Source organism: Pseudophryne corroboree, chromosome 7 (genome assembly GCF_028390025.1).
Source record: "Pseudophryne corroboree isolate aPseCor3 chromosome 7, aPseCor3.hap2, whole genome shotgun sequence".
NCBI lineage: Eukaryota > Metazoa > Chordata > Amphibia > Anura > Myobatrachidae > Pseudophryne > Pseudophryne corroboree.
In genome coordinates this window covers 358772706-358798047 of record NC_086450.1, presented here as the reverse complement: position 1 = coordinate 358798047, position 25342 = coordinate 358772706, and the positions used below count along the sequence as shown (strand labels likewise).

The 25342-nt window shown below is 48.4% G+C and overlaps 1 protein-coding gene across 1 annotated transcript in view; it reads right to left on the bottom strand.

The window, feature by feature from the left end:
• The window catches only part of OTOA (otoancorin), a 367382-nt gene that overhangs the window by 247000 nt on the left and 95040 nt on the right, over positions 1 to 25342 (bottom strand). Inside the window, exons 4-6 of the mRNA XM_063934462.1 lie at positions 9892 to 9920; positions 9731 to 9761; positions 6014 to 6041 (exon numbers count right to left, since the gene is read on the bottom strand). Coding sequence (XP_063790532.1) covers positions 6014 to 6041; positions 9731 to 9761; positions 9892 to 9920 — 88 coding nt within the window. The remainder of the gene's footprint in view (positions 1 to 6013; positions 6042 to 9730; positions 9762 to 9891; positions 9921 to 25342) is intronic.

Genomic DNA, 25342 nt, shown 5'->3' with positions numbered 1-25342 from the left:
TCACGACATGTTCAGAAGGCTGCCATCAGGGAGGCGGTACGGCTCGCAATTTGCAGAGGCTGCACAAAGTGGATTTTAGCATACTCGGCGTACACATAGAATCGCACACTTGCATGGCGGCTATACACTCTCCCTGTAGGCGGCGACTATCTGAACGCAGGACAGCAAAATTAGCAGCCCAGCGATTAGATCTGAATGACCCCCTCAGTGTTCACACTGGCCTGCCTGAGCTCATTCTCCTCATGAGTCCTGACTGCCCGCCAAAACGCTGCGGCTCCATGGCGCAGGGCACTGTAGGAATGGTCTGGGAGACAGTCCCAAGAGACACTGCGGGAGCTGGGAGGTGGCGGAGCACAAGGGCAGGCAGTTGCGGGCCTGCCCGCTGTATTGTATGTAACAGTGCGTCTGGCAGAGAAGGCGACAGACATACTGCTACATACATTACAGCGGGCAGCAATGTAGCTGGTGCATAGTGGATGTGGACAGTGCTCTGCCCACAGGTCATATGCGCTGTTGGCTGAGCAATGTCCACACCACCCTATTTACAGCCCAGCTGCCAACCTCTTACATTACTGTAATAGTAACAATAACATATTTTGAAAGAAATCATGTAACTTTATCTCTCTCTCATAAACTCTCTCACTAATAATCTCCCTCTCTCATAAGATTTCTCTCTAATAATCTCTCTCATAAACTTTCTTTCTCTCTCTCTCTCTCTCTCATAAACACTCTGGGTATTGATCGTTGGGTCGACCCAACTTAGGTCGACACTCATTAGGTCGACCACTGAAGGTCGACATTGCCATTAGGTCGACATGCATTAGGTCGACATGGGCGTTAGGTCGACATGTACTAGGTTGACAGGTCAAAAGGTCAACATGAGGTTTTTGACTGTTTTTTGGTGTCGTTTTCTCCGTAAAGTGACGGGGAACCCATATTAGTGCACCGCGTTCGCTCGCCATGATTCAGGCAAGGCAGATTACCGTTCCAATTGTAGTCCACGTGGATCGTTAAGTATTAAAAAATCCCAAAAATGGGAAAAACATGGGAAAAACTCATGTTGACCTTTTGACCTGTCAACCTAGTACATGTCGACCTAATGTTCATGTTGACCTAATGCACGTCAATCTAATGGCATTGTTGACCTTCATTGGTCAACCTAATGAATGACGACCTAAGTTGTGTCGACCTAACGACCGTAACCCAACACTCTCTCATAAACTTTCTCTCTCATAAACTCTAATAAGCTTTCTCTCTCTCTAATAAGCTCTCTCTGTCTCTCATAAGTTTCTTTCTCATAAGTGTTCTCACTCTCATAAGCTCTCTCTCATCAACTGTGGGTTTTCAGTAGTGGAGATGTTGCCGATGGCAACCAATCATATTCTACCTATTTATCTAGCACCTTCTAGAAGATAATATCTAGAATCTGATTGGGTGCTATGGGCAACATCTCCACTTCTGAAAACTGGCACATTAGTAAATATACCCAATAGTTGCCTACCCTCCCTCATTCTGCAGGAGGCTCCCTGAAATAGTAGCAATCTCCCTGACTCCCTGAATAGACCAGCAATCTCCCTGATTGCACCATACCCCCATTATATAGCTGTTACATTCTTGGGGTAAAAAAATGAAATCAGAGATACATACTGTACATTCAAATTAGTTAATCAATGCCATTTTCCTGCATTGGTTATAAGGCACAATGATCCCTATGGCTACATGCACATTAAATAAGGTTTCTCGTGACCACTTACAGTATATGGAACCTCATGTAAAACACAATACACAAACAATTCCTGAAAACAAGTAGATATTACAAATGCTGGGGCTCATTTACATTTGGATGTAAGTCATTTTTATGACACGCCTCTCAGATATAGCAGTGCACGTCGCGCTTATAGGTGTTCCTTCACACTCTCCCTGAAATGCTTTGTCAAAAGTAGGCAAGTATGATATACCCCCTACTTTCATAACCCCCCCCTCAAGCCACTAACCTGGTTTAACAGAGGTCAGTGTACAGAGAGGAGGGGTGGATTAGACAGGAAAAGGGGCACTGTAAAGCAGGGTACAGTTAGATAAAGGGCAGGGCCGGTTCCGGGGTTTCTTGCGCCCTGGGCGGCATTAGGGGGCGTGGCTTCATACAGGGGGCGTGGTCCATTACGCCCCCTGTACTGTAGTAGGATGTGCGGTGCGCGATGACGTCATCACGCACCGCACAGCAAAGGTCCTCTCCACGAAGGAAAACTAGACGCTAAGCGTCTAGTTCCCTTCGTGGAGAAGACCTTTGCTGTGCGGTGCGCGATGACGTCAACGCGCACCGCACATCATTACAGTAAAGGTCCTCTCCACGAAGGGAAACTAGACGCGTAGCGCCTAGTTTCCCTTCACAACGGGCAGCCGACGAAGGGAAACTAGACGCGTAGCGTCTAGTTTCCCTTCACAGCGGGCAGTGGCAGCGGGGGGGGGCACAGCAGCAGCGGATCTTGCCATGGTGCGGCGCTCTCCGGATGGCGCTGGCGCCCTCCGGAAGGCAGCGCCCTGGGCAAAAGTCCTGTTTTCCTTTCACACAAGCAGGGACGTGCAGTCAGGGGAGGCAGGGGAGGCAGTGCTAAATGATTAGAATAATATAAAGAAGATACTTATGACACATATTCTGTGTCATAAGTTATTTCTTTATATTATGCTACCCATTTCAGCTCTTTTCATCAGTTTGGGAGGCACTGATAGCAGTGCCTCCCGTCATCAATAGAAATGGGCTAAAACGGGGGGCGGGGCCAAGGACTGGGCCATAAAAGCCCATTGAAAATCAACGGGGTAAGCGGCACTTATGCAAGTGCCTCGTTGACAGGGGAAACCCGCCCCTGTCAGCGAGGCAGATGTGATTGGACAGCGGATCCAGTACTGGATCCGCTGATCCAATCACCGGTGGGCTGAATCGGCAGCGGGACCCGGCGCTGCTGTCGCGCTATCACGTCTGGACAGTAGCACGGGCAAGTGAAGCGGCGGCGGGACCCGATGTTAGAGCTGCACTGCATGTCAGGGAAGCAGGCGCTACGGACGGAGGCAGCGGGCTGGGAACCGTGCGGCGGCGCTGGGCAGCGCTGTGACTGCAGCTCACCTTGATCGTCCCCCGCTCTCCTCACAGCAGCACCTGCACCCTCTGGAACGGGGCCCATCACCACACAGGCGAGGTGGTGGGGTTGTTGTTGTTGTTGGTGGTGGGTGGGTGGGGAGGGGGGGGGGGGCAGTTGTACTGGGTGGGGAGGGGGGCAGTTGTACTGGGTGGGGGGGGGGGCAGTTGTACTGGGTGGGAAGTGACTGGGCAGCTCACCCTCAGATCACCTGTACTGCAACTCACCTTCAGATAATCAGGGGATGAGCTGCAGTCCAAGTGATCTGGGGTTGAGCTGCAGTCCAAGTGATCTGGGGGTGAGCTGCAGTCCAAGTGATCTCGGCCAGATCACTTGGACTGCAGTTCACCCCCAGATCACTTGGACTGCAGGGACAATGAGGAATAAATAAAATAAATGTAAAAAATATATATATGTATATATCACAGCCGCCCGCCGCTCACCGCTGACCAACGCTCACTGCCGTACGCTGCACCGCCACTGAAAGCTGACCACCGCAGACCACAACTGGCGGTGGTCAGAGGGACATCAACGCCGCAGCAACAAAGGACAGCTTAGTACCGCCGCATCTCCCGCAGACCATGGGCTCCTCCGCCACCGCCGCCGACAGTCCCTTCCACACTTCCGCTGCACATATCAGGTAATGTTTCCCTGCTTCCCTATGTCCTCTGCTGTCACTTTCCCTGTCCCTTCTGTCACTCTCTCTGTCACTGCTGTCACTCTCTCTCCCTGTCCCTGAAATGTGTATCATACCGTGTACTGTAATGTGAATTTCGTCTTATACCGTTTGCTGTAATGTGAATTTCGTCTCATACCGTGTGCTGTAATCTGAATTTCGGCACATACCATGTGCTGTTATGTGAATTTCACCTCATACCGTGTGCTATAATCTGAATTTTGGGTCATACCGTGTGCTGTAATGTGAATTTCGGCTGATACCGTGTGCTGTAATGTGAATTTCGGCTGATACTGTGTGCTGTAATGTGAATTTCGACTGATACCGTATGCTGTAATGTGAATTTCACCTCATACCGTGTGCTATAATCTGAATTTCGGGTCATACCGTGTGCTGTAATGTGAATTTCGGGTGATACCGTGTGCTGTAATGTGAATTTCGGCTGATACCGTGTGCTGTAATGTGAATTTCGACTGATACCGTGTGCTGTAATGTGAATTTCGGCTGATACCGTGTGCTGTTATGTGAATTTCACCTCATACCGTGTGCTATAATCTGAATTTCAGGTCATACCGTGTGCTGTAATGTGAATTTCGGTTCATACCGTGTGCTATAATCTGAATTTCGGGTCATACCGTGTGCTATAATCTGAATTTCGGGTCATACCGTGTGCTGTAATGTGAATTTCGGGTGATACCGTGTGCTGTAATGTGAATTTCGGCTGATACCGTGTGCTGTAATGTGAATTTCGACTGATACCGTGTGCTGTAATGTGAATTTCGGCTGATACCGTGTGCTGTTATGTGAATTTCACCTCATACCGTGTGCTATAATCTGAATTTCAGGTCATACCGTGTGCTGTAATGTGAATTTCGGTTCATACCGTGTGCTATAATCTGAATTTCGGGTCATACCGTGTGCTATAATCTGAATTTCGGGTCATACCGTGTGCTGTAATGTGAATTTCGGCTGATACCGTGTGCTGTTATGTGAATTTCGGCTCATACCGTGTGCTGTTATGTGAATTTCGGCTGATACCGTGTGCTGTAATGTGAATTTCGGCTCATACCGTGTGCTGTAATGTGAATTTCGGCTCATACTGTGCTGTGTGCTGTTATGTGAATTTCGGCTCATACCATGTGCTGTAATGTGAATTTCGGCTCATACCGTGTGCTGTAATGTGAATTTTGGCTCATACTGTGTGGTATAAGGTGAAAGGGGCACAGTATAGTATAAGGGGTCCTACTACACTGAAGGACACGCCCCCATTTGAGTGGCCATGCCCCCTTTTCTGGAGACGCGCGCATAACCAGTGCCTCCCCAGCCAATGTCCCCACCGCACGTCACTGCACACAAGGAGCTACTGCCTGTGCTCTGGACCGAAACTGCCTCATCCCCGAGACACTGCACCTGTCTCAATGAACGTAAAAGATAAAGCAGTCATTGTCATAGCGGTCAGGAACATACTCTACATGTCTCCCGGCCGCAATCTCTGCACAAGTGTAGCAAGCCTGCATCCAGCCACGCAGCAACACTGTACAGGCCCGGGGTGCAAATCATGCTACACTGTCCCCTGGTCAGCCAGCCCATACATTAAAGCAGGCACATAGACCATCGCGGGTGGGTGCAGACCGTTCTCTGCTCACAGGCCATATACGTTGAAGGCTGAGCACCATCCACACCACCCTAGTTATGGCCCTGTGTGCAATTAATTACTTCAGGGCAGAGGTAGAAAACAGACTCACCAAACATGGTGAGCCACCACCTTTGTGTTAACAGACAACATCTATTATCTCGGTGGACGGGATCCTGGCGGTCAGCATCCTGACGCCGGGATCCCGGACACAGAATGCTGGCAGGGGGGAGGTGGGGGGTTTCTATTCCCACTATATGGGTGTCGTGGACACTCACGAGTGGGAATAGTCCCTACTAGTTGCATGCCGACTGTCGGGATTATGAGCCTGCGGGATGTCGGTATTGTGACCTGGTCACATAACTACATCCCATTGTATGGAACAGGGTTATGCTTCAATCACCTGTAATAAATCAACACGTTACACAAAATTAAGTAACAGAGGAGCTTGATAAATATTTTCCTAATAGTTAATAATATGTGTTCACACGCCTCAAGTTTCTCTTACAATTGTTGTTTATGTTTTTTTGTTACTCAACATATTTTATTTATTAGAGTATCGTGTAACATTACCTTTGGAATTGCAGTATGTCAAGGAGACCTGGAAAAGAACCAAAAAATTCAAAATATGTTAATGTCTGGCAGACTGGTTGGTTTCCAGCGTACTGAATACATTTCCAAAAATAGTTTACAATGGATGACAGGATTTTTTAAGACACTGAATTGTGCGTGTGCTTACTGGAGATGGTATGGTGATGTTATTATTTATTTACACTACCCGTCACTATTACCACTTAGGTAGTTGTGTGGGGTCCTCAGATCGATCCCTCCAGTGGAGAACATGGTGTAACCTGGTGTAACAAGGGGATCCGGACTGAAAGTCGACAGTAACTAGGTCGACAATGTCTAGGTCGACCACTATTGGTCGACAGTAACTAGGTCGACAGGGTGTCTAGGTCAACAGGGTCTTTAGGTCGACATGTTCTAGGTCGACAGGTCAAAAGGTCGACATGAGTTTTTCACAATTTTTTATTTTTTTGAACCTTTTCATACTTAACGATCCACGTGGACTACGATTGGAACGGTAATCTGTGCCGAGCGAAGCGGTAGCGGAGCGAAGGCACCATGCCCAAAGCATGGCGAGCGGACGCGGTGCACTAATTGGGGTTCCCGGTCACTCTACGAAGAAAACGACACCAAAATAACATTAAAAACTCATGTCGACCTTTTGACCTGTCGACCTAGAAAATGTCGACCTAAAGACCCTGTCGACCTAGACACCCTGTCGACCTAGTTACTGTCGACCAATAGTGGTCGACCTAGTTACTGTCGACTTTCAATACCACACCCGTAACAAGATGTGTGGAGATAAATCTGCAAAAGGATCTTTAACACAGGGGAGTGAAATGAGACACAGATAGAGGGAGTGCTGGCAGGCAACCTTGGGCCCAGGCAAAAACGAGGCTCATTCAGGTTGCAAAGCGGCTATTGTACACACATTGGTGCGGCTATTGTACACACATTGGTTGATGTTTTCTTACTGTGTATGCATCTGAGCCGTAGTGCGAAGCATTAGTCACAAAGTGAGTGACAGGTCCACAGGCTCTCTGAATAGGGCCCAAAATTCCAACAACCACAGTAAACCACATGGTTGGGTCACTTTTTATTAGAGATGTGTGCAGAACCCCGTGCTTCTTGATTTCTTTGAAAATAAACACACCCCTTACCACTCTGGAATTCATGTACTGGGGCCCTTTCATTCAGCCCAATGCCCCCTTCTACAGTTAGTGTTCTTCCTCCCGCCCCATCTCCCACCATCTGTGCAGTAAAGGAGTAATTAGCAGAAATTACTGCTCCAGGTCCTACATGCTAAACGGAAGATAGAACATCCCCTACCGTCCATGGGACATAAAAGTTGCCGCCACCACTACCGCTAGAGGATTGGTAGGCACCCCAGTACATTGCTTTGCCCAGGGGCCTACACTGCCGTTACGATGGCCCTGCGTCCGTCATCTCTACTTTTATAGGCATCATAATGAAGGTTTGTGTTCTTGAAGTGAAAAATGTCTGTCACTTATTAGGCTAATGGCCTTCATTCCGAGTTGATCGCTAGCTGCTTTCGTTCGCAGCGCAGCGATCAGGCAAAAAAAACGGCACTTCTGCGCATGTGTATGGGGCGCACTGCGCACGCGCGACGTACTTTCACAAAAGCCATTGCAGTTTCACACAAGGTCTGGCGACGCTTTTCAATTGCACTACTGGCCGCAGAGTGATTGACAGGAAGTGGGTGTTTCTGGGAGGTAACTGACAGTTTACGGGGAGTGTGTGTAAAAACGCAGGCGTGTCAGATAAAAACGCAGGAGTGGCTGGGGAAACGTAGACGTGGCTGGCAGAACGCAGGGCGTGTTTGTGACGTCAAAACAGGAATTAAATAGTCTGCAGTGATCGCAAGCTAGGAGTAAGTCTCGAGCTACTCTGAAACTGCACAATCATTTTTTGTAGCAGTTCTGCGATCCTTTCGGTCGCACTTCTGCTAAGCTAAGATACACTCCCAGAGGGCGGCGGCTTAGCGTTTGCACGGCTGCTAAAAACAGCTAGCGAGCGAACAACTCGGAATCATAGAGATACATTATTTCTCACATACAAACACCAAATAGAGGGTGAGCGCAGGTATCCAAAACCTGTACAATAACACTAGCCTTAGAGTCTAGACAACTCTTCAGATACCAGCAGCCCCCTTAAACAAGATACACGCACTGTGCGCTCCACGCAAACCTCTTGATTCCATATAATCAATACAGTCACACTGACTGAAGAGTTATAATGGGTATTATAAAATGCTGATATAAAATGCAGTCAGTGAGTGGACATGGGGCCTAATTCAGACCTGATTGCAAGCAGGCATTTTTTGCACTGCTGTGATCAGGTAATTGCCGCCTACAGGGGGAGGGGGTAGTTGATGTGCAGGGGTGCGAACGGATGTGCAGAGAGATGCACAAACAAAAGTTTGTGCAGTCTCTGCACAGCCCAGGACTTACTCAGCCGCTGTGACGTTCTGGACCGATGCGGACGTCAGAAACCCTCCTTCCAAATGGCTGGGCACGCCTGCGTTCTCCTGGACACTCAGTTGCCACCCACAAATGGCCTCTTCCTGTCAATCTTCTTGCGATCGCCGGCGCAATCGCTTTCTTCGTGAAATCCGTCTCTGTCCGGCAATGCCTATCGCCGGCGGCCGTCGCACCTGCGCATTGCGGTGCATACGCATGCTCAGTTCAGGCCCGATTGCACCGCTGCAAAAAAAGCTAGCCTGTGATTGGGTCTGAGTGACCCCCTCGGTGTAATCAGTAAAGGGGGAAAGTAATATACTGTAATAGAGGTGAAAAAACAACAAATTATGTAAGAGGCATAAATCAGGAAGGTAGTGCTGTAGATTGTTTGACGGAGGGTGGCCCAAATCTGTATCTTGCTTAGGGCTCCATGAGGTCTAAATCCACCTCTGGGCTGGAGGGAGGTACTTTGCCTACACCAGTCTGGTTCATACTAGGCAGTGCTGATGGCAGGTACAGTTGTTGGATCAGATTTACAGATTAATACTTTTTTAGGGAATTATCGCAAAGCATTTTCCATAATTTGGATGACAAAATATTGGGGCATGAAGAAATAGATGGCATATCCCTCTGTGATGGGTAATTTTGTGTCATTTTTGTATAATTTTATATTTCTCAGACTTATTGCCTAATTCAGACCTGATCGCTGTGCTGCAAATTACACTGTCCTGCGATCAGATAGTCGCCGTCCAGGGGGAGTGAAAATTCGCCCAGTGCAAGACAGTGTGCGAATGCATGTGTACGCTGTGCAAAAATTCCCCTCAGTCAGTGGACAGCTGCAAAACGGTTCGCATCACAGTCACCATCGAATGTTTTTCCCATTTTGTGCAGTGTGTGCAGTCTTTGCGTAGCTCAATACTTACTCCTCCAGTGTGAAGAAATCAGGCTGATCAGGCCGGCGCTGACGTCATACCCCCTCCCTGAAAACGTTTGGGAACGCCTGTGTTTTTTCCGCACACACCCAGTAAATGGGCAGTTACCACCCACAAATGGCTTCTTCCTGTCAATCACCTTGCGTACGCTGTGCGAATGAATTTTTCTTCTAGAATCATCACTGCTACCCATCGCACATGCGCAGTAGTTCGATAATCGCCCGCTGTGCGAAAAATGCACAGCAGCGATCAGGTCTGAATCGGGCCCTTAGTTTGGTACATAATGGGTAACACTGGCAGAATCACATTACCATTCAGGTATTTTCCAGATAATAATTCATTCTGCAAGACAAACAAACAAACAAACAAATAAATAAATAAAGCATGAATGAAATAAAGATCAAAACGCATCAGGAAACATATAGCAGCTTCCATTAAAAGCAAAGTAGGTAATATAATAAAACATACTGACCAGTCCGTTTAGCAGTTGTTCCGGCAAGTCTGTAAAGAAAGAAAGAAAGGCAATTATATGTACACAGTAAAAGTTGGCATGTACAAGGGGGATTTCTCTCTATCTGTCATTTGTGTGGGATGCTGTACTGTCGGATTTACCAAGCTCCGGGATGTAAAGGCAACTGGAAACTATAGCGCAGATATCTTCGGAGATGAATCCTCTCACTTTGCTTCCAGCTCTTCGCTTGGAAAGGCTCTTACCAGAGCCCGTCTCCTGTCGATGGCAGAATGCTAAATACAGGAGGAAATTAGCCTTTTTATCTCGTGAATTTAGGTAAAAATAATAAAAATGCGGAATGTGATCTTTTCGTGCTCACTGCACCTGTGCTGGAGACAGTGTGGCCACGTTGGCACCTATTTGCATATTTGGTGGAACTGCCCTGTGGTTTCCAAATTTTGGGATGAAGTCTATTCACTGATAAATAAGGTGATTGGTATCTTTCCCCCCAAGTACCCACTACACGGGGTGTAGTATGGTATGCCGGCGGCCGTGCTCCCGTCGACCAGCATACCGGCGCCGGGAGCCCGATTCCAGCGCCGGTATACTGTGCGCTGGGATCCCGACAGTCGGCATACTGAAGACCACCCACTACACGTATTACTTTGCAAGCTCCTATGTTTTCTCTCTAAACCTCAAAATAAGCTCTCTGGCCACAGCTACAACACAGCAAAACTCCTGTTTGCGATGAATAGGTAACAAACCACTGCCCCTCCAAGCTTTAATTAATAAGATATGGCATGTAGCATCCTCCATGGAGTAAATAGATTCCCTTTCTTGACAATGCTGTGCTCAAATACTAAACGACCTGGGATCCTTGGTACGTTTCTTTTCACAGACAACTTCCTGGGGTGGTGTGAACTGAGCCTTCTTCTGGCTTGAGTGTGAGATGTGTGTTGCCTCCCTCCCCTCCCAGCCCGCCCTTCTATTATTTCACCCCTTCATATTCTGGTCCACCCTATTTATACTTGTTGTAGGTTGTTGTCAGAATCCGTTTGGATTTCCCTTTGTGAGAACATATTCGCAGGGACTGATGTTCACGGCACAATGGCAAGTTTATTAAAGCAGTGTACAACTGTAAACAATAAGTATAAACCAGGAATAATTAGAGAACACAAAATGAAAGGGAGAACTGAGGGGACATGGGATGCCAGGAGACTGTGAATACACAGGATGCCAGGAGACTGTGAGTACATGAAAACGGTGTAGACTGTGGAAACACTTGAGACACTGTGGACTGTGAAGGCACTGTAGCACAGGCTTACCTACTTTGCTGCCTCCTCCTCCGGGAGGAGGCAGCGTTGTAGGTGAATGGGGGCATGGCCGGCAGCAGGACAGGTGGTTCGGGGGCGTGGCCGGCAGCAGGATGGGCGGTCCGGGGGCGTTGCATCAGGGTTGCGTCATCATGACTCCACCCCCCGCTGTGCTGTGCCGAGAAACGAGGCGCTGCATAGCAGGGGGCGGAGCTACGATGACGCGATTCAGCGCGAATCGCGTCATCGGACCGTCTCGGCCCGCCTACTTGTTCACTGCTGCGGGCGGCCGAGGGGGAAAGCGGGAGGCTTGCCCACCTTTCCGGGGGGCCGGGAGGGTCGCCCGATTTTCGGGAGCCTCCCGGCCATTCCGGGAGGGTAGGCAAGTATGCTGTAGCAGGATCACAGGATAGCACTGTGGTAGAAAATGCAACGTAGCAGGATAACAGGATTGCACTGTAGCAGGTTCACAGGATAGCACTGTGGTAGAGCATGCAACGTAGCAGGATAACAGGATTGCACTGTAGCAGGATCACAGGATAGCACTGTGGTAGAGTATGCAATGTAGCAGGATAACAGGATTGCACTGTAGCAGGATCACAGGATAGCACTGTGGTAGAGTATGCAACATAGCAGGATAACAGGATTGCACTGTAGCTGGATCACAGGATAGCACTGTGGTAGAGTATGCAACGTAGCAGGATCACAGGATTGCACTGTAACAGGATCAGAGGATAGCACTGTGGTAGAGTATGCAACGTAGCAGGATAACAGGATTGCACTGTAGCAGGATCACAGGATAGCACTGTGGTAGAGTATGCAACGTAGCAGAATAACAGGATTGCACTGTAGCTGGATCACAGGATAGCACTGTGGTAGAGTATGCAACGTAGCAGAATAACAGGATTGCACTGTAGCTGGATCACAGAATTGCACTGTAACAGGATCAGAGGATAGCACTGTGGTAGAGTATGCAACGTAGCAGGATAACAGGATTGCACTGTAGCAGGATCACAGGATAGCACTGTGGTAGAGTATGCAACGTAGCAGAATAACAGGATTGCACTGTAGCTGGATCACAGGATAGCACTGTGGTAGAGTGTGCAACATACCAGGATAACAGGATTGTACTGTAGCAGGATCACAGGATAGCACTGTGGTAGAATATGCAACGTAGCAGGATAACAGGATTGCACTGTAGCTGGATCAGAGGATAGCACTGTGGTAGAACCTGGCAGTTCTATGGATGATTTAGCAGTAGAGACCAGCATAACCAGGACCAGGAACTGAGATAACCTTGACACGATGAACTGGCAACTGGGAGCCTGTGTGGCGATGAATAGTGAGTTCAGGTGCTGCTCACAGCTGTGGTAACAGCTAATTACCAAGCTGCAGATACAGAGCAGAGAGTGCTGAGCACCAGAGCAGAGAGCGCCACCCCAGGCATGGAGGAGAAACTGCATGGATCGTGACGGTACCCCCTCCCTAAGGAGCGGATTCCAGACGCTCAACACATGTCAGAGTCTGAATCAAAAGGTAGAGGGCATATCAGGGTATCCTCATGCTGCCAAGGAAGTCCAACAGTGGCTTTCAACTTAGACTTTCCCTTTTTCTTCTTTCTCCTTTTTTGTAGATTTCCCAGCAGGAGCAGTAGACTGAAGCCTAAGAAAACCAACAGGTAAGCTGATTGCTGGAGTCTCTGAGCTGGCAACAGGAGTCTCGGATGAACCAAGATAGATAGAAACCTTAGATGGCCCCTACTGGGCAGGAACCTAAACTGAAATAGACTGGTTCCCTGAAGACTGATAAGAGCATGAATTGATTTCTTAATTACCACCTCACTGAAGGTCACAAGATTGAGAAGAACTGGGTCATTGGTTTCAATTAGTGGACTAGCCCATTCCAAGGCTTCTCCTCTGAAGGTCAGGAATAACAATTTAACTATGTTGGAGGGAGTAATTCCGAGGGAAGGGTCTGTCTCCATCATGGAAAGATATCGGTTAACTAGTGCGAAGTATTGCATTAAATCTCCATCAAAGTAATCCAAAGATGGAGCGTTGGATGAATTCTGTGAAGTGGAAGCTTGATTTTCTGGAAACACTGGAGATGGAATAAAAAATGGAGCATCAGGACACTGAGGAGGGGACAGACTTTCAGGAGACTGGTCAGGAATACATGATGATCCTAACCGAACGTTGACTAGAGATTTGGATGGCACTTTCTGGATTTGGTCCTTCCTGGAAGTCCTGTGAGACTGAGTTGTTCCCAAATCGCGAGCCAACAAGTTAGTAGTAGGATTGGAACCCAGGACTACAGCAGTGCCTACGTGCCTAGATATATGGCCTGTGTTGTGAGAAACGGGAGTGCTAGATTCTTCTTCGGAGATTGGCATAATGCTCAGAGCCCCCTCCTGGGGCTGAACTAAGGCAGGAGCCCTTTCTTCACTGGGCTGGGCTAAAGCAGGAGCCCCCTCTTCACGGGGCTGGGCTGAGGCAGGAGCCCCCTCTTCACGGGGCTGGGCTGAGGCAAGAGCCCCCCCTTCATGGGGCTGGGCTGAGGCAAGAACCCCCTCTTCACGGGGCAGCGCTCTGAAGACTCTCTGGCTGGGCAGCGCTCTGAAGACTCTCTGGCTGGGCAGCGCTCTGAAGACTCTGGGGCTGGGCAGCGCTCTGAAGACTCTGGGGCTGGGCAGCGCTCTGTAGACTCTGGGGCTGGGCAGCGCTCTGTAGACTCTGGGGCTGGGCAGTGCTCTGTAGACTCTGGGGCTGGGCAGTGCTCTGTAGACTCTGGGGCTGGGCAGCGCTCTGTAGACTCTGGGGCTGGGCAGCGCTCTGTAGACTCGGGCTGGGCAGCGCTCTGTAGACTCTGGGGCTGGGCAGCGCTCTGTAGACTCTGGGGCTGGGCAGCGCTCTGTAGACTCTGGGGCTGGGCAGCGCTCTGTAGACTCTGGGGCTGGGCAGCGCTCTGTAGACTCTGGGGCTGGGCAGCGCTCTGTAGACTCTGGGGCTGGGCAGCGCTCTGTAGACTCTGGGGCTGGGCAGCGCTCTGTAGACTCTGGGGCTGGGCAGCGCTCTGTAGACTCTCGGGCTGGGCAGCACTCTGTAGACTCTCGGGCTGGGCACTCTGAACCCCTCACTGGGGCTGGACACTCTGAAGAACCCCCTCCTGGGGCTGGACACTCTGAAGAACCCCTCACTGGGGCTGGACACTCTGAATCCCTCCCTGGGGCTAGACACTCTGAACCCCTCACTGGGGCTGGACACTCTGAAGAACCCCCTCTTGGGGCTACAGGCTCGGAAACTCCTCCTGGGGCAACAGGCTCGGAAACTTTAGGTGGAAGACCAGTTTTGAGACAGATGGTATTTAAAGATTGGAGATGCACTCTGCCCCCATTTCTTGGTTTTCAAATGGGACAAGTTAGAATAAAATGTCCTTGACCCCCACAATACAGGCAAAGTTTATTGTCTCTGCGATGCTGGCATTCTGTTTCTGAGAGGCTAGGTCGAGGGAAACTTTGGAACCTGCCTCTTGTTTGTGGAAGAGAGGTGCCCCTAGCATGCCTAGTCCATGGGTCAGAATAAAATTCCTTTTCTGGAGCTATTTTACTGGGGTCCACCAGTCTCCCCGGGAATTCAGGTAGAATGCATAGAATACTAGATACTAAAGTCTGTAGCTGGTCTAACTTTTCCTTTAAAATCCCCAGTCGTAATGAATCTAAAGAAGGTGATGTTTTGGGAGCTGCAGGGTTAACGAGCTGTGAGAAAACTCCCTCAGGCAGATTGCAGTTATCTTCCGTGTTTGTTTTGGGCCAGTTCATACTGTCAGAATCCGTTTGGATTTCCCTTTGTGAGAACATATTCGCAGGGACTGATGTTCACGATACAATAGCAAGTTTATTAAAGCAGTGTACAACTGTAAACAATAAGTATAAACCAGGAATAATTAGAGAACACAAAATGAAAGGGAGAACTGAGGGGACATGGGATGCCAGGAGACTGTGAGTACATGAAAACGGTGTAGACTGTGGAAACACTTGAGACACTGTGGACTGTGAAGGCACTGTAGCAGGATCACAGGATAGCACTGTGGTAGAGCATGCAACGTAGCAGGTGTCAAAGTCGAAAAATATTGTAATGCATACACCATGTACTAACCCCACACACATGCCCGCTGCGCGAGCACTTATTCCGCCGTGCGTGCACATATCCGCAATTTGCGTATGATCGCTCCCGCGTTCCTGCGCGTGGTATGGGTATTTACGGCGGGGTTTGTGAGCGCATAGAGGGTTATCAAAACATTACATATTTAACCCAAATAGTGCACATTTTACACATAGCCACCCCGCACCACATCAGCAAGTATCAACAGTTTAAATGATTCCAGGGCTAAGAGATTCGCCTTTGCATGATAGGAAGGGACAGACTAAGGTTAGAAGGTGATGTCTAGTATACAGCTGTAGGGTATTTTAAGGGTAACATTCCGGTGTTGGTTAGAGAAAGATCGCATGTTCCAGCGTATAGTTATGTGCAGAAGTAGAATATAGATATAAACTGTATTTACTGTATATTATGTATGCGGCGGGAATCCAGAGGATACCACCCCCAAGAGCAGTTGAGAAAGACATCGCCCACCTTTTCAAATCAACCTATGACCTCTCCTGTAATGTAAAGATGCATTGCTGTGTCCTGTGTGACAATGAGATTACAGTGACCATTATATTGTGTATGGAAGTTGTGTATAAATAGCCTGTTGCTGCCTGGCTGGTCAGAAGACTCTGAACGCTTTCTACCTGATAAGCGGAGGACTGGTCCAGGTTGCGCAAGCAAACATTCTCACGTATGTACATTTTCTGTAGCCATTATTCTGTTGTAGATTTATCTTGTTAGCCTGTAGTGTATAATTTGTACTGTTATCCTTTTTGAAATAATCCACTGTGGCCTTAGAACCCTGTGGTTACCTACATATCGGTGTTGCGTCCTCACTTTCCTGCTAGGGTTTAAAGCGTATTTTACTGTATAAGGTTTAAGAGTATATTGATAAGGTGTACGCACTACGGGTACTTTATACCGTCAGCGCTACTTAAGGTTTAAAGTATAACATCATTACAGTGCTTTGCGGCACATGGTTTAGAGTGTAAGAATAACATTGCATTGCAGTACGAATAAGGTTTAAAGTTTATTAAAAGTGTGTGCGCGCGCTGTGCGTACCCTGTACACTCAGCGCGGCATGTGTACGCCAAGTACGTACAATGTACAGGACTCTGTACGCAAATAGCGTACAAAGTGCGTAGCACGTGCATTCAGTCTAGCGGCCATAGCGGCTCCACGGTAAAAGTGTATCTAGAGGTATAGCTTTATGGTTTAAGATAATATCGACATTATCAATTGGGGGCATCGTCCGGTTTTTCCTCATACCCACAACCTAGCAGGTTAAAGCAGACTTTATCTATCAGCAAAGGGCGGACAGGTATCCACGTAAGGAGAAAAAACACAGGATACCAGCGCTGGCTGTACAAATTATAAAAAGACGGTTTGCTGAATATAAAATACAATTTATTAAACCATTAAAAAACAGGAATCGATTCCGATTATCTGATAGATACACTTGCAATCATAATCTCTCCCTGGAGAGATATATTAAAAGTCCACTCTTCTCTGAGACATGTGTTGTAAAGCCTAGGACAATCTCCAGATAGCACTCACTGTAGCAGAAATAGTTACCAGTTCCACATTAGACGTATATGATGGCATCAGCTTTAGGAAAAGTCCATTGCTAGCTGCAGATGTGGATCGGTTTTTATTTGTGGTAATTTCCCAGTGATAGGAACAGAGTCCAATTATAGCCCAAAGTGTCAGGGCCTCGGTATGATATCAGAGAGTGGTGTCCAGGTCGGTGAATAAGCTCAACACGTTTCGCTGGCAACAGAGTGATCCAGCTTCCTCATGGCCCTAACTGTGGGGAGTTTGTATATTCTCCCCGTACTTGCGTGGGTTTCCTCCGGGTACTCCGGTTTCCTCCCACAATCCAAAAATATACTGGTAGGTTAATTGGCTCCCAACAAAATTAACCCTAGTATGTATGTGTGTGCGTGTACATGTGATAGGGAATATAATAAGAATTTACTTACCGATAATTCTATTTCTCGGAGTCCGTAGTGGATGCTGGGGTTCCTGAAAGGACCATGGGGAATAGCGGCTCCGCAGGAGACAGGGCACAAAAAGTAAAGCTTTTCCAGATCAGGTGGTGTGCACTGGCTCCTCCCCCTATGACCCTCCTCCAGACTCCAGTTAGGTACTGTGCCCGGACGAGCGTACACAATAAGGGAGGATTTTGAATCCCGGGTAAGACTCATACCAGCCACACCAATCACACCGTACAACTTGTGATCTAAACCCAGTTAACAGTATGATAACAGAGGAGCCTCTGAAAGATGGCTCCCTAAACAATAACCCGAATTAGTTAACAATAACTATGTACAAGTATTGCAGATAATCCGCACTTGGGATGGGCGCCCAGCATCCACTACGGACTCCGAGAAATAGAATTATCGGTAAGTAAATTCTTATTTTCTCTATCGTCCTAGTGGATGCTGGGGTTCCTGAAAGGACCATGGGGATTATACCAAAGCTCCCAAACGGGCGGGAGAGTGCGGATGACTCTGCAGCACCGAATGAGAGAACTCCAGGTCCTCTTTTGCCAGGGTATCAAATTTGTAGAATTTTACAAACGTGTTCTCCCCTGACCACGTAGCTGCTCGGCAGAGTTGTAATGCCGAGACCCCTCGGGCAGCCGCCCAAGATGAGCCCACCTTCCTTGTGGAATGGGCCTTAACAGATTTAGGCTGTGGCAGGCCTGCCACAGAATGTGCAAGTTGAATTGTGTTACAAATCCAACGAGCAATCGACTGCTTAGAAGCAGGCGCACCCAACTTGTTGGGTGCATACAGTATAAACAGCGAGTCAGATTTTCTGACTCCAGCCGTCCTTGAAATGTATATTTTTAAAGCTCTGACAACGTCCAACAACTTGGAGTCCTCCAAGTCGCTTGTAGCCGCAGGCACTACAATAGGCTGGTTCAGGTGAAACGCTGATACCACCTTAGGGAGAAAATGCGGACGCGTCCGCAGCTCTGCCCTATCCGAATGGAAAATTAAGTAAGGGCTTTTATAAGATAAAGCCGCCAGTTCAGATACTCTCCTGGCGGAAGCCAGGGCCAGTAACATAGTCACTTTCCATGTGAGATATTTCAAATCCACATTTTTTAGTGGTTCAAACCAATGGGATTTGAGGAAATCTAAAACTACATTTAGATCCCACGGTGCCACCGGAGGCACCACAGGAGGCTGTATATGCAGTACTCCTTTGACAAAAGTCTGGACCTCAGGGACTGAGGCCAATTCTTTTTGGAAGAATATTGACAGGGCCGAAATTTGAACCTTAATAGATCCCAATTTGAGACCCATAGACAATCCTGATTGCAGGAAATGTAGGAAACGACCCAGTTGAAATTCCTCCGTCGGAGCACTCCGATCCTCGCACCACGCAACATATTTCCGCCAAATGCGGTGATAATGCTTCGCGGTGACTTCCTTTCTTGCCTTAATCAAGGTAGGAATGACTTCTTCTGGAATGCCTTTTCCTTTTAGGATCTGGCGTTCAACCGCCATGCCGTCAAACGCAGCCGCGGTAAGTCTTGAAAGAGGCAGGGACCCTGTTGAAGCAGGTCCCTTCTCAGAGGTAGAGGCCACGGATCGTCCGTGACCATCTCTTGAAGTTCCGGGTACCAAGACCTTCTTGGCCAATCCGGAGCCACTAGTATCGTTCTTACTCCGCTTTGCCGTATGATTCTCAATACCTTTGGTATGAGAGGCAGAGGAGGAAACACATACACCGACTGGTACACCCAAGGTGTTACCAGCGCGTCCACAGCTATTGCCTGCGGATCTCTTGACCTGGCGCAATACCTGTCCAGTTTTTTGTTGAGGCGAGACGCCATCATGTCCACCATTGGTCTTTCCCAACGGTTTATTAGCATGTGGAAAACTTCTGGATGAAGTCCCCACTCTCCCGGGTGAAGATCGTGTCTGCTGAGGAAGTCTGCTTCCCAGTTGTCCACGCCCGGGATGAACACTGCTGACAGTGCTATCACGTGATTCTCCGCCCAGCGAAGGATCCTGGCAGCTTCTGCCATTGCACTCCTGCTTCTTGTGCCGCCCTGTCTGTTTACATGGGCGACTGCCGTGATGTTGTCCGACTGGATCAACACCGGTCTTCCTTGAAGCAGAGGTTCCGCCTGGCTTAGAGCATTGTAGATTGCTCTTAGTTCCAGAATGTTTATGTGAAGAGACTTTTCCAGGCTCGACCACACTCCCTGGAAGTTTCTTCCTTGTGTGACTGCTCCCCAGCCTCTCAGGCTGGCGTCCGTGGTCACCAGGATCCAATCCTGTATGCCGAATCTGCGGCCCTCCAATAGATGAGCCCTCTGCAACCACCACAGAAGAGATACCCTTGTCCTTGGAGACAGGGTTATCCGCAGGTGCATCTGAAGATGCGACCCTGACCATTTGTCCAACAGATCCCTTTGGAAAATTCTTGCATGGAATCTGCCGAATGGAATTGCTTCGTAAGAAGCCACCATTTTTCCCAGGACTCTTGTGCATTGATGCACAGACACCTTTCCTGGTTTTAGGAGGTTCCTGACCAGGTCGGATAACTCCTTGGCTTTTTCCTCGGGAAGAAAAACCTTTTTCTGAACCGTGTCCAGAATCATCCCTAGGAACAGCAGACGAGTTGTCGGCATTAATTGGGATTTTGGAATATTCAGAATCCATCCGTGCTGCTTTAGCACCTCTTGAGATAGTGCTAATCCCATCTCTAGCTGTTCTCTGGACCTTGCCCTTATTAGGAGATCGTCCAAGTATGGGATAATTAATACGCCTTTTCTTCGAAGAAGAATCATCATCTCGGCCATTACCTTTGTAAAGACCCGAGGTGCCGTGGACAAACCAAACGGCAGCGTCTGAAACTGATAGTGACAGTTTTGTACAACGAACCTGAGGTACCCCTGGTGTGAGGGGTAAATTGGAACGTGGAGATACGCATCCTTGATGTCCAAGGATACCATAAAGTCCCCTTCTTCCAGGTTCGCTATCACTGCTCTGAGTGACTCCATCTTGAACTTGAACTTCTTTATGTACAGGTTCAAGGACTTCAGATTTAGAATAGGCCTTACCGAGCCATCCGGCTTCGGTACCACAAATAGAGTGGAATAATACCCCTTCCCTTGTTGTAGAAGAGGTACCTTGACTATCACCTGCTGAGAGTACAGCTTGTGAATGGCTTCCAAAACCGTCTCCCTTTCGGAGGGGGACGTTGGTAAAGCAGACTTCAGGAAACGGCGAGGTGGATCTGTCTCTAATTCCAACCTGTACCCCTGAGATATTATCTGCAGGATCCAGGGATCTACCTGCGAGTGAGCCCACTGCGCGCTGTAATTTTTGAGACGACCGCCCACCGTCCCCGAGTCCGCTTGAGAAGCCCCAGCGTCATGCTGAGGCTTTTGTAGAAGCCGGGGAGGGCTTCTGTTCCTGGGAAGGAGCTGCCTGTTGCTGTCTCTTCCCTCGACCTCTGCCTCGTGGCAGATATGAATAGCCCTTTGCTCTCTTATTTTTAAAGGAACGAAAGGGCTGCGGTTGAAAAGTCGGTGCCTTTTCCTGTTGGGGAGTGACTTGAGGTAGAAAGGTGGATTTCCCGGCTGTAGCCGTGGCCACCAAATCTGATAGACCGACTCCAAATAACTCCTCCCCTTTATACAGCAAAACTTCCATATGCCGTTTTGAATCCGCATCGCCTGTCCACTGTCGCGTCCATAAAGCTCTTCTGGCCGAAATGGACATAGCACTTACCCGTGATGCCAGTGTGCAGATATCCCTCTGTGCATCACGCATATAAAGAAATGCATCCTTTATTTGTTCTAACGACAGTAAAATATTGTCCCTGTCCAGGGTATCAATATTTTCAATCAGGGACTCTGACCAAACTACCCCAGCACTGCACATCCAGGCAGTCGCTATAGCTGGTCGTAGTATAACACCTGCATGTGTGTATATACTTTTTTGGATATTTTCCATCCTCCTATCTGATGGATCTTTAAGTGCGGCCGTCTCAGGAGAGGGTAACGCCACTTGTTTAGATAAGCGTGTTAGCGCCTTGTCCACCCTAGGAGGTGTTTCCCAGCGCTCCCTAACCTCTGGCGGGAAAGGGTATAATGCCAATAATTTCTTTGAAATTATCAGCTTTTTATCAGGGGCAACCCACGCTTCATCACACACGTCATTTAATTCTTCTGATTCAGGAAAAACTATAGGTAGTTTTTTCACACCCCACATAATACCCTGTTTAGTGGTACCTGTAGTATCAGCTAAATGTAACGCCTCCTTCATTGCCAAAATCATATAACGTGTGGCCCTACTGGAAAATACGGTTGATTCGTCACCGTCACCACTGGAATCAGTGCCTGTGTCTGGGTCTGTGTCGACCGACTGAGGCAAAGGGCGTTTCACAGCCCCTGACGGTGTTTGAGGCGCCTGGACAGGCACTAATTGATTGTCCGGCCGCCTCATGTCGTCAAACGACTGCTTAAGCGAGTTGACGCTATCCCGTAATTCCACCAATAAAGGCATCCATTCTGGTGTCGACCCCCTAGGAGGTGACATCCCCATATTTGGCAATTGCTCCGCCTCCACACCAATATCGTCCTCATACATGTCGACACACACGTACCGACACACAGCAGACACACAGGGAATGCTCTACACGAAGACAGGACCCACTAGCCCTTTGGGGAGACAGAGGGAGAGTCTGCCAGCACACACACCAAAAAAGCGCTATATATGACAGGGATAGCCTTATAATAAGTGCTCCCTTATAGCTGCTTTATATATATCAAAATATTGCCATTAAATTTGCCCCCCCTCTCTGTTTTACCCTGTTTCTGTAGTGCAGTGCAGGGGAGAGACCTGGGAGCCGTCCTGACCAGCGGAGCTGTGAGAGGAAATGGCGCCGTGTGCTGAGGAGATAGGCCCCGCCCCTTTTCCGGCGGGCTCGTCTCCCGCTATTTTGTGAATCCAGGCAGGGGTTAAATATCTCCATATAGCCTCTGGGGGCTATATGTGAGGTATTTTTAGCCTTTTAATAGGTTTTCATTTGCCTCCCAGGGCGCCCCCCCCCAGCGCCCTGCACCCTCAGTGACTGCATGTGAAGTGTGCTGAGAGGAAAATGGCGCACAGCTGCAGTGCTGTGCGCTACCTTTAGAAGACTGCAGGAGTCTTCAGCCGCCGATTCTGGACCTCTTCTTACTTCAGCATCTGCAAGGGGGCCGGCGGCGCGGCTCCGGTGACCATCCAGGCTGTACCTGTGATCGTCCCTCTGGAGCTGATGTCCAGTAGCCAAGAAGCCAATCCATCCTGCACGCAGGTGAGTTCACTTCTTCTCCCCTCTGTCCCTCGTTGCAGTGATCCTGTTGCCAGCAGGAATCACTGTAAAATAAAAAACCTAAGCTAAACTTTCTCTAAGCAGCTCTTTATGAGAGCCACCTAGAATTGCACCCTTCTCGGCCGGGCACAAAAATCTAACTGGAGTCTGGAGGAGGGTCATAGGGGGAGGAGCCAGTGCACACCACCTGATCTGGAAAAGCTTTACTTTTTGTGCCCTGTCTCCTGCGGAGCCGCTATTCCCCATGGTCCTTTCAGGAACCCCAGCATCCACTAGGACGATAGAGAAAGATTGTAAGCTCCACTGGGGCAGGGACTGATGTGAATGACCGAATATTCTCTGTAAAGCGCTGCGGAATTTGTGTGCGCTATATAAATAACTGGTAATAAATAAATAATAAATAATAAATAAGTATTGATTATTAGATTAATTTTGACCTGTGCTGAGGAATTTGTTGCTATTTAGTTAAAATAAGAGTTAATATTTAAGGAAGTAAGTGTAAGACGCATACACAGCCTGGCCTAGTTGTAAAGGTTTATACAGAAGAAACTGTGTGTAGTGTTAAGTGAGCGATTATAGGTAATATCGTTTACATTTATAGAAGTGTGGGATTTGTACTACTGCGGACGTACGGTCTTTGTACACGTGTCTCGGACAAAGTACGGGACTGCGTACGCTACGTAAAGACATACGCACGTGGCGTGTTCACGCAACGTGCGTAAAGGTACGACCGCTAAGTACAAATTACACAATAGCATTGTTTACTTTAGGCGCGAGACGGTAGCCACGCGATAATAGCACAAATTGCTCAGTGTCTGTTATGAGCCACGGCTGTGGCTCATTCCTGTTTTGCAGTTTTGTTCTGTATTTCATGTTATACTTCTGTTTATGTTCCCCGTGGGTGTCATGGGGTGCTCGGAGCTCACCCTTAAGGAGGGGATACTGTTATGAACCACAGGTAGTGGTTCATTCCTATTTTATGTTTATAAAGTTGTCTTGCATGCCAGGATTTCCTGTTGCTCTGTTTTAGAATACTCTTGTCTGCTGCCGCTGGTGAGTCTGTGTAATTGCAGCTTGTTCCCTTGTGTTCAGCCTCACCTGGCTGCTAATTGCATCTGGTCAGTTTGGAATCATGCAACAAGGCAGCTGCATGGGATTATTAATTAGGCCTCTCTGTTATATGCTGGCTGTTTGCAATTCACAGATGCTGGTGATATTCCTGGGTTTTCAGTCTGCTTGAGTTCTGAGCTTGGTTCCTGCTAGTTCCTGAGCTTCCTGTGTCGATTCCTGTGTCAGTCCCTGTGTCGATTCCTATGTCTGATCCCGTGTCCTGCCGTGAGGCGTTCCTGTCCTGAGGTCCAGTACCTTTGCCTGTGCAAGTTTCTGGCTTCTTGGTGTTCACCGGTCTGTCGTTTGGGATTCTGCCTGTCCTCCAGTTCTGAGAGTCTGTGTCAGCAGCATTGGGAGTTCCTGTCCGTTTGCCAGTATTCGTACCGGTTCCGTGAGTAGCGGCACGGCCGCGTCCGTTGGCTTAGGCCGCTGTATTCCCTTATTATTTCTGTCACTGGTGTTTTGCAGAGGGTTCTGCTTATGCTGTCACCGCCGGTACACAAAAGTATTGTGTCGGCGTGTGGTCAGCATTTCCTTTGTTGTTCTTTTCCTTTGGCGGCAAGCCGCACATACTTTGGTTTTAGGTTTGTTAGTAGCCCCTGGCCTTGTTGTTTAGTCAGAGGGCCCCTTGTTATCACCCTGTCTCGGTTCACTCTTTGTCTCTCATTAAGACCTGAGGGGGCATCGAAGTTGGGCAGACGTAATCCGCCCTTCAAACGCGGCTGCCATGGGCTCAAGCAACCATAGTCTCGCAAGAGTGTACTGACAGCACGGGTGAGACAACGGAGATAGGGCGCCAGGGGCTATTCCCTTTCCATTCCCCTTTCCCAGCATTCCGTCCTGGTGCTCTGGACTCGCTTCATAACATCTCCCTTGTTCTGAGCACCAGGAACCTAACATTATCACCAGCCATACCACAAAAAAGAAATAAAACTTTTTTTCTTTTTTGGCCCAGTCCAGTGTCTAGTCTAGAATCCAGTCCTGTCTAGAATTCAGTGTTTAGAATCCAGTCCAGTGTTTAGAATCCAGTCCGGTGTTTAGAATCCAGTCCGGTGTTTAGAATCCAGTCCGGTGTTTAGAATCCAGTCCGGTGTTAAAAAAAAAAAAAAAAAAGAGTCTTGTTTTGTTTAGCAAAATTTAGCCTTGCCTTGCCTTGTCTTGCCTTGTCTTGTCTTGTCTTGTCTTGTCTAGTTTTAAATCCTCCTATGTCTACTATGCAAGCCCTGCAGGCATCTCTCGCAGCCCTGAATTCTGTATTCAGTGCTTTGAGACCAGAGCGACTAGAAGTTTTGCAGCAATCCCTAAAGCAACTGCAAAACCTTCTGACTAAAATCTTGCTCATTTTGCCAGAAGTCGTTGAGAGTACATCTATCTCTAAAGAGACTCTTGCTCACAGTATGGTGACAAGAGAATCCTCTGGTTTAATTGAAGAGAAAAGGTTTAAAAGTTTTCTGCGGCCCAGGCTCTCAGAAGAGGAGCGTCTGCGTCGCAGAAACTTAAACTTATGCCTATATTGTGGGGGTTTAGGCCATTATCTGCAGACCTGTGAGTTGCGCA